At 40.5% G+C, this 9,607-nt stretch overlaps 1 protein-coding gene across 3 annotated transcripts in view; it reads left to right on the top strand.

Moving 5' to 3' along the window:
* The first annotated feature begins 4,607 nt into the window (after positions 1-4,607).
* KLHDC1 (kelch domain containing 1) overlaps positions 4,608-9,607 on the top strand; it is a 45,826-nt gene continuing 40,826 nt past the window's right edge. Inside the window, exon 1 of one of the 3 annotated variants that reach the window (XM_081048063.1) lies at positions 4,608-4,783. In XM_081048063.1, coding sequence (XP_080904189.1) covers positions 4,688-4,783 — 96 coding nt within the window. In that variant the 5' untranslated portion in view covers positions 4,608-4,687. Of the gene's footprint in view, positions 4,784-7,090; positions 7,165-9,607 lie in introns of those variants that run through there. The other 2 variants (XM_081048064.1, XM_081048065.1) reach the window with 2 other exon arrangements.

Here is a 9,607-nt window from a genome sequence, read left to right as displayed (position 1 = left end):
CCCTCTCGCGTCCCGCCCCCTCTCGGGTCCCGCCCCCTCTCGGGTCCCGCCCCCTCTCGGGTCCCGCCCCCTCTCGGGTCCCGCCCCCTCTCGGGTCCCGCCTCTCCTTGGCCCCGCCCCTGCCACGGCCTGGCGGGAGACCAACGTGGTCTCTCTCCCACTTTGCTCCTGTGTCGCGGAGAGCCCCGCGGCTCCTGGTGCCTTGCAGGCTGCAGCCCCGGCCAATATGGGCTAAAGGAAGAGACCACCCTACACCCCTTTGTTGCCCGGGGACTGAAGGACGAGGGCGACCTTCCCTGGCGTCTGGTTGGGAATGTGCGTCCGTTATCCCAAGTGAACCACTCTCATCGCTGCCCTTGACCTTCCAGTGGTGGAACCAAGACTTGAACTCAATCTGATTCCACTAAGTGGACTCCTCATCTTCCACAATTCCAAAGGCTTACTCCAGTGAGTTGAACAAAACCATGGAATGCTTAATGGTGAACGAACATACAGCCTTATAAAAACTGATGTACAGTACCTCCCAGGTATGTGGTTAACTTAAGAAAAGCAAATCGAAGTGTTGGTAAAGAAGGGGAAATATATATGCTTGTTTTTGCTAGAAGGTTACACGAGACACTAAAAAAAAATGGTTAACCATAAAGGGCAGGAAGGGATAAGGATGGAAGTGAGAACTTTAACTGTTCACTCATGACGTTTGACATATTCAAAGACATAGAAAAAAATAAACAAAGCTGAAAGCATACTAAAATCAGCATACCTAACTGTATATTGAATTGGTAACATAACATCACAGAGAAAAGTGGTTTTTTAAATATTTTCAGTGAAATGTGTACTAAAGACAAAAATAACTGCAAAAATTTTTGAACTTTAAGAAAGGCAAGGAAATAAAAATAGATGAGCATACAGTCAATTCTCATTATTGGAAGTAGTTAAGTTCTGTATAGTCCTCACCAACTCTGATTTAGCGAATACTCAATCGTTGCTTCTAGAGGAAACACAGTTAGGTTCGCGTGGGTTTCTCGTCATAACATTTCATCAACTGATCAATACATAACCTTGTTTTATGTGTGTTTCTGTTTAAAGACATCTTTAATATATATCACTGACTCATTAACATTGAACTCAGGGCCATCAGCACTACAATTCATGTCTGAAGGACGCTTATCGAACACATGTATATTCTCCCTATGGTACATCACAGCCTTCTTGTGCTTTGGAACACTAGACAGCACTTCAGCTTGGAGGCCATTTCAAACAACAAGATCACCAACAGAAATCACAAAATGCGGAAAATGTGGCACTAAATGAACCTCAAAAAAGACATTTGTTTATAGTACGAGAGATGAAACAAGAGAGCAGAATGTCATCTTACTCAAACTCACCTGGGAACATGTGTGATGGTAACAAATTTTTCAGTGCTCCGCAAATGTTAGCAAATGACTGTGATTGATTTGGGAGTTGCAAATAAATTTTAGTAGGTGAATTCACAAATATAGAATGCACAAATAATGAAGATTGACTGTATCTGCTTAACCACCAGAAGGATAAAAAAGAAACAAATGTTATTATGGGCAGGAGAGTGGAGAAAATAAGGATATAAAATGCTAAAACCATTAGGTAAAAGTGTTACAGAGAACAGGATATTTGCACAGTTTCAAAATATCACCCTACAGATTACTGGCTAATAATACAAAGGCAGAACTTACGTTTAAAATGGATCTTCAGAGGTCTCCACCTTAACCAAGTATCAAACTTGCATCACAAATACAGGTGTGATGTGATCAAAGGTGTGATTGAAAGATACGGTGAACATTTAAATAAAAAAAAAGTATTACAGTAAAAGACACATTGCCATTAATCCCCCTCAAAATACTACCACTCGCTTCGAACACACTCATCCCATCATTCTTGCCACTTTCGAAGCAGTTCTGGAAGTCCCATTTTGTGAGTGTCTTTAGTTGCGCTGTCGTGGCTGCCTGGATGTCCTGAATCTATTCAAAATGTTTACCTTTCATTGTCATTTTGACTTTAGGGAAGAGCCAGCAGTCTTATCATGCCAGATCTGGTGAATAAGGTGAATGAGGATACACCGTATTGTTTTTATTTGACAGAAATTGCCATACCAGAAGAGAGTGTGACATGGAGTATTATTATGATGGAGGATGATTTATGACACACTTTAAAACACACCTTCTCTCAACTGTAGCTCACACCTGACTGACTGCGCTGAACAAGTTGAAACTTGTCACACACTATTACTAAGGTTCCATGCACCACTTCCTGTATTGAAGATTCCTGCCTTTCCATTGGATGGCATGTGGCAGCAGCATTCAATGTATTTTTTTTTAATGTATTTTTTTTTAATCACACCTCATATACTGATATACTGAATAAGTGAATGAATTAACTTGTTCTAAGTGGGCAGCCACAATATCTTCTAAGGGTGGTTCTGGACAAGTACATTTACAGACAAAGGTAGACTTATCTCTGCTCCCCTCTCCCCTTAGTTTTACTTCAGCAATGTCATTTTTATAACAAGGTTCAGCCAACTTTTTTTGTAGTGGACCAGATAGTAAATATTTTTAACAATGTGGCCTATATGGTTTTTGTTGCAACTACTCAGCTTTGCCTACTTAACTCTGTGGTTGTGGTGTAAAAGTGGCCATAGACAATACTTAAATGAATTAGGGTGGCTGTGCGCCAATAAACCTTTATGTACAGATGCTGAAATTTGAATTCATGTCATTTTCAGGAGTTATGAAATATCATTCTTTTGATGTTTCTCAACCATTCAAAGATGTAAAACGTTTTTAGCTTGTTGGCCCTACAAAAACAGGCGGCAGACAGAAGTTGGCCTCTAAGCTTGTAGGGTAGATGTTGAGGAAAATTTGCCTTCATTGGCTGATGTGAGCTTCTGTCTATTAGCTTTTATCTGTTCTTGTATGTGAGGTGATTTCTGTGCTGTGATCAGGGGTTGAGTAAATTCCCCCTTTGGTCTCATTCTCCCAAGCAGGGAAGACATGAGATGAAATTGCTTTTCTGTTTGGTCTCATTCTCCCGAGTAGGGGAGATGTGAGATAAAGCTACTGTTCTGTCTGTGCTGTGAGATGATAGTTAGCTTAGGGTTAAAAAAAATTCTATGATGAGGGGTTGAGAGAATTCCCCCTTTAGTCTCATCCTCCCAGGTAGGGGAGATACGAGATGATGTTGTTTTCTGTGTGTTTCGCTCACATCAGCAGATGTAGTGAAGAAGTAGCCAAGTTATATCAGGATGATGTGACAGGCACAGTGCCTGGTCTTGTTGCTTATCCAGATGAATTGGCCCTTCGGCTGGATGGGCAGTATTTATATCAGTAACTGCTGGACCCTCTCGGAACTGGCCATTCCCAGAGGGGGAGGCAGGAACAAGAAACTTGGCTCTAAGGTACATCTGAGAAAATATATAAGACAGACCGCAGTTGGCAATAATTATTGTTTTGTCATTTGGTCATTTGTCACTGGTGATTCTTCATCATTCTAACATTTTGAAGACTTCCAGCAACATGCAGCTTACAACACCAGGGGATGTCCTGACTTCCAGCCACCACCCTGGAGAGGTCTAGCTGGTTCCCGACCTCTCCAGTGTTGTTCTTCACGGTTAGCCTTCTTGAGAACCTGTTAGCATCTTGAAAACTTGTATGCAGCTTGCAGCTTACAGCATCAGAAGACGCCTTGACTTCTAACAACAGCAACAAAGACAACAGCAACATTCTTGGGAACTAGCACCCAGCAGCGTGTGGGAGACGCCTGAGTTTCTCTCAGCTACAGACCTGCCAAGGTTTTGATTTATGACTTTTCCAGTGTTGTTCTCCCCCACTTTGGTGAGGTGAGTTTTGGCATCTACTGTAATAGTTACTATTCTGTAAAGCTTATTACTGCTTTTGGATACTCCTTACTGAGGTTATTTGTGTATTTAGCCAAGTGATTTTGATCAGTAGTAAACATATGTTGAGATCTCTTAAACTTACATGTATGTGTACTCCTTTGACCTGACACTGTTATCAATGTATATAGTTTAGTCTTAACCACCGTTACTCTGACACTACACATTCTATTAATTGCCTTTGTCTTTTGCTATTGCATATTGCTGAATAAATTGATTAGATATTGCTAAATAAGTTGATTAATCCCACTCTAGTGTGTCCCTCCCGTTTCTTTTCCCCGCTTGTCATTACAAGGCTGTAGTTTGCCTGAATATTTTAGGCATTTTTTTTTTTTTTTTTGCTGGAGGTTGAATGGAAAAGGCAACCCTCACAAAGCATCACAAAGCATCAATAAGTTTATTTCTGCATAGCTGCATCGGCCCCCCTGGACCAGAAGTCCATTTATACAGTGAATAAGATCCAGAGTTAGATTGGATCGCCCAAACAACACAATCCCAAGTGACGCGACAGCAGCAGAGGCAGGGTCCCGAAGCCAAGGCCCCTCACTCTGCTGGGACCCCGGGCACCCCGACCTGGCACCCCCGCGCTCGGCCCAGCTCCCGGGCGGGCTGCGGGACCGCGCAGACGCACTGGTGCCTCCTTCCCACCAATCTCGACCCTCGACGCGTTCCGTTCGTGCGTGGAGGAGCCGGGAAGGAGGCGAGGCCGGTCCGTGGGCAGAGGCTGCGGCGCGCCGAGCGGCTGCGTCCCACGGCGGCGCGATGGAGGACTCGCAGCTGTTCTGCGTGGCCGAGGAGCGCAGCGGCCACTGCGCCGTGGTGGACGGAAACTTCCTCTTCGTGTGGGGGGGCTACGTGGTAAGGGGAAGAGGGCCGGGCGCACTCGCGCTGCGAGCCCGGGACTCGGCCCGAGCGGACCCCGAGCGCCCGCCCACCCCGGCCGGAGGCGGGGGCTCCCGGCGCGGGGGGGGTCGGGGGGGGCTGGACGCCACCCCCAGTGCCTTCCACCAGGAACGCCTTCACACCCTGTGGGGGGGCTCTTCTCGCTCACGTCTCCCCCACCCCCGCAGCTGTCCAGTAACCCGGGCTCGCCCAACACTAAGCCGGTTACTGCGCGATTTATCAACACCTTTCAGCGCTTGCAGACCTAAGAGCACAGCGAGGACCCTGTGCTCTATTATTTTGTAAATATTTCCTTCTCGCCACTTGGCGATTGGAAGTAAAGTAACGAAATCACTGAAGCATTTAAATATGTCTACGTAATTTGTAGTGGCATTCCTCTACCGGAGGTATGCACACTCTAGGCCAGGGGTGGCCAAACTTTTTTCAACGTTTTTCACCAAGGGCCATATGCCGTAAAAGATACAAATAGCCGGGCCACTCACTGGAGGTGAGGTACCTATTGCCTCACCTGGTTTATTTAAGTAGACTAAATATATTTTTGGAATTTGCTGTAGGCCAGTTAACAATGGATCATGGCCTGTGGGCCGCAGCTTGGACACCCCTGCTCTAGTTCTTATATAGCAAGGAATGGAGTGCTGGATCACTTGGTACACACATCTCCAAATTAATTTGGAAATGTCACTGTTGCCAAATGGGTAATTATGAAATCTTTTTCAAATCTCAAAATAGACCCATTAGCAACAATATACTGAAGGTATGCTGAAAATGTCTTGTTACAATGGAGGTTTGAATGTATGTTTTCTTTCTATAATGATAGGGTTATAGACTCAGAAGGATGCTAAAGGATTCTAAAAGCCAGAACACAGTTCAGGGATATATGCCAACCCCTTTAGTTCACAGATGAAAAAAAAAGTGTGTCCTTTGGAAGTTTCACTAGAAATAGGACCTGCATTTTCTGACTGTCTTGGTACTGTTATGTGACAGGTGTAACAGGACTGAAGCACTCACTGAAATCAAGTACATGCTCTCTATGTTGAATGATTCTCAGATCCAAGTTGGTTTTTGTTGTTGTTTGTGTGTTTGTTTTTAATTTGCAGTATCAGGATGGGAAAATTAAAACTAACCTTTGAGTGCCTACTATACCTGGCATGTGCTAGGAACGCTCATATCCCTAATCTTATATAATCCTTGCCATACCTTGTAAGGTAAGAAATACTACTCCGTTTTAAAAATAAGGATGATGAGTCAATGAGAATGAGTGACTTGAAGGGCCATTTGACCTCAAAAGCAGCAGATTCCAACGTAGGTATATAGGATTTACAAAGGCTATTTTTCTATGATAAGTGAACAAATTATGCTTTCTTAAAGTCTAATATTTCCACCAATTTTTCTTGATGAAAAAGTAGTCTAGATATAATGATGGTTTTATACAGAAGAAACATTTTGATTGTTTTTGAGCTCTGCCACTTGGAGATGTAGAGGTGTTAAACTTTATCTGCTGTTTTGTTTCTTAATATTGTAAAGTTAAGCAAAAAAATAATTCACTTGTAACGTGTGAAATCTTATATCTGGTGATGGTTTTGACTTCTTTTGGGCCCATAAATGAAATGTCTGAATTTTTTTATATCTCATTTTAATCTTGAAAATTGTGTAATTGATAAGATTCCATCCAGGTCTTCAGGTGGCAATCAGTGAATAAAATTACTTCTTTTCGTATTGCTTGTTGATCCAATGAGCAGTGTCCTGTAAGAACCATCCTGGAAAGTACCACACGGATTTAGATTGAGTATACTACTTTTAAAATTCTAGGGATTCTGAGCAGTTAAATTGTGTCTAAGGCATAACTGGAAGGAAAGGGAGAGTGGGAGGCGTAAAAGAAGACATGACATATCATGAGAAAAAGTAGAATTCTTCCAACAATGTTGTATTCAAATCCTTCTGAACAAAAGATAGCTGAAAGGCCTGGCATCTGGAGGTGATCCAGTAGTCCGTACTTAAGAATAATGATCAAATGATTCCAGGTTGTATGTGACAATCACAGCTTTCCATGTTTTTTTTAAAATTGACAAATATACTCATATATCCTAAAACTTGCAAATGGCCCACAGATACCTGTCTAAATTACTTATTACTATATTGTTGAACATATTCTAAAAGCCATTATAGTATCTGAAAACAGCCCTACTTCTAGAGGTAAGAGTAGTAATGCCAAAAAAATTAAGTGGTAAATTTTAATTGGTGCCAGAATATTCTTTTCTCCTAGTTCTTCCCTATCCTTTCCACATTACTGAAATTCATACAGACTTGAGTGCTGCTACCAAGAACATTTAAAAATTGTGAGTAGTTGTCCTAAGTCGTTGTCCACAGTGTTTTATCATGTTTGCAGATGATATGCTTTCCTTTTAGGGCTTAATCATAATAACAGTTTTATTTCCGTAATACAATTGATGTTAATGTATTTTGCCCTAAACTTATCCTTACAGAAAATATCTGCGTATTTGCTTTGGATATGGACTTAAGGGGGAAAGGATCAATTTAGAAAATGTTTGAAAAGAATGCAAGTGGGAGGCTCACAATGCCACATATTAAAACATCACAATACTATACTGATTAAATCAGTGGTCCTGATGCAAATTTAGATAGTATGATGGAATTGAAAATAAATAACCAAGCATACAGCCTATTTTGTATTCCAAAGTTTGCATTTCAATTCTACAAAAACTATCGCTTATTCAATAAATGTTCCAGGAATAGCTGGAGAAAAATGATAATGGAATGTTAGGATTGAAGAGTTAAATGTAGAAAAATTAAGCTATATTCAACCGGAAGAAAATATATGACTCTTGTAAAAACCTTGAGTTGGGAAAAGACAATTGGGAAAAACTATAAAAGAAAATGATTGATAGATAAAACTTTTAAAAAATGTAATACTGTGACTTTTAAACAGTAACTTTTTAATGCATTTACTCTCACGATAAAGTGAGAAGGCAAATGACAAACTGGGGAAAGTATTTGCAACATATATGATAGGCAAAGTTCCTATAAAAATAAAGGTTAATATTTCCATTGAAGAATGAACAATGGATATGCACAAGCAATTTACAAAAGAAGAAATACAAATATAATGAGAAGCAAAGAAACCCAGCTGAAAATAACAATGAGCTTTTTCTTCTCCAATTTTCAACTATTAAAGAGAATTTTTGAGAAGAGCATGGGCAAATGAATTACTCTGGTAATGGCAGTACAAACTTGTGTAAACTTTTTAAGGAGAAATTTAGCAATGTGTATCAAAAGACTTAAGTTTGTATTCTCTTTAACTTAATAGTTCCATTTTATATATTCAAAGATGGTCACATAAGCCATGCATGTCATGTGGAAGACATTTATTCTTTTTAGCTGCCCAGTATTTGAACCTTAGTCTCTATTTGTAGTGTCTTCCACCCAGTGAGTCTTGTTGGTGTATTTATTTCAGTTGTCTGATTACCTCCTACCTACACCTATAGGATGTAAATTCTATAAAGATAGAGATTTTGTTCACTATTGTATCCCTGACATCTAGAGTTGGGTATAGCTCATAGTAGGTGCCCAATTAAAAGAAACTGAATGCCAGGTACTCACTTTTCTAGACTCCCTTGCAGCTAAGTTGTAGGCAAGTGGTATGGACTCTATTAAATGAATCTTTTCTAGATTTGGATTCAGGAGTAATGATTTAAAAGGACCTGAGGAGGATTATTACCCAGCAATAGTATTTGTAGGATGATCAAAGTCCCTGGTATAAAGGCGGTGGTGCTGCCAGCTGTAGTGTGATGCTCACCAGTGACGGATGGCATCAGTTAGCTCACCAGACCTGTGTTTTGGCCTGGTTTTAGACCCTGATGCTCCTTACATAGATCAGAGGCTCGGTCTTCAGCCTTTCTGATTCTGTGAGCTACTTAATTACTTACTATTTATTTCTTAAGATTTCATTTTCTTAATTTTTAAAATTGAAATATATATACAAAAGAATGTATAAAATTAGTATCATTTAAAGGTAAACACGTTTAATTTCCGGATTAAGAAATCAACTAAAACCAGTATCTTAGAAGCTTCCTGTGTATCCTTGACTCATTTCATGCTCTCCTACCTCCACAGGTGGTGTATTGATTTCTTGTTACAGTTTTACCACATATGTATCTATCTCTAAGCAATATATTATTTGGTTTTAAAATCATAGCATGTATTTTCTTTCATGACTTAATTCTTTTAGTCTACATTATGTTTTTTAGGTTCACTCATTGCTTGTATTCAGCTGGTATACACTAGCCTGACTGTACCTGTTTTTACTTAGTGTCCATTCTGGTTGGTCAGTTTCTGTGCCCCAGTTATTAAGTATTTTGGAAATCATCCCTGGATTCATTCCTTTGATGTGTGTCCTGTATAATCTATTGTGTAAATTTACAGCAATTTATTTGCCCATTGCACTGTTGATGAATATTTGAATGCTTCTACTTTTTTCAGTGTTATAAAGAAAGCTACAATGTGAGCATTCTTATAACATGGCTCTTACATTAATACTTGCACAAGGGCACGTGCACTCTCTAGGGCATATACCAAGGAATGGAATACTTGTCACTTGGTACACACATCTCCAGGTTTGTCACTGTTGCCAAGATATTTATATAAATTTACACTCCCATCAGCCTCCTCCTTGCCCCACTTCTTTGACAACATTTGGTACCATCTGGCCTTAATTTTTTTGCCAGTGCAGTGAGTGTGACATGATACTTGATTGTGAGTTTT

This window comes from Rhinolophus hipposideros, assembly GCF_964194185.1.
Source record: "Rhinolophus hipposideros genome assembly, chromosome: 5".
Lineage (NCBI taxonomy): Eukaryota > Metazoa > Chordata > Mammalia > Chiroptera > Rhinolophidae > Rhinolophus > Rhinolophus hipposideros.
Note: the sequence above shows the minus strand (reverse complement) of the source record. Positions and strands in the feature narration are given on the sequence as shown.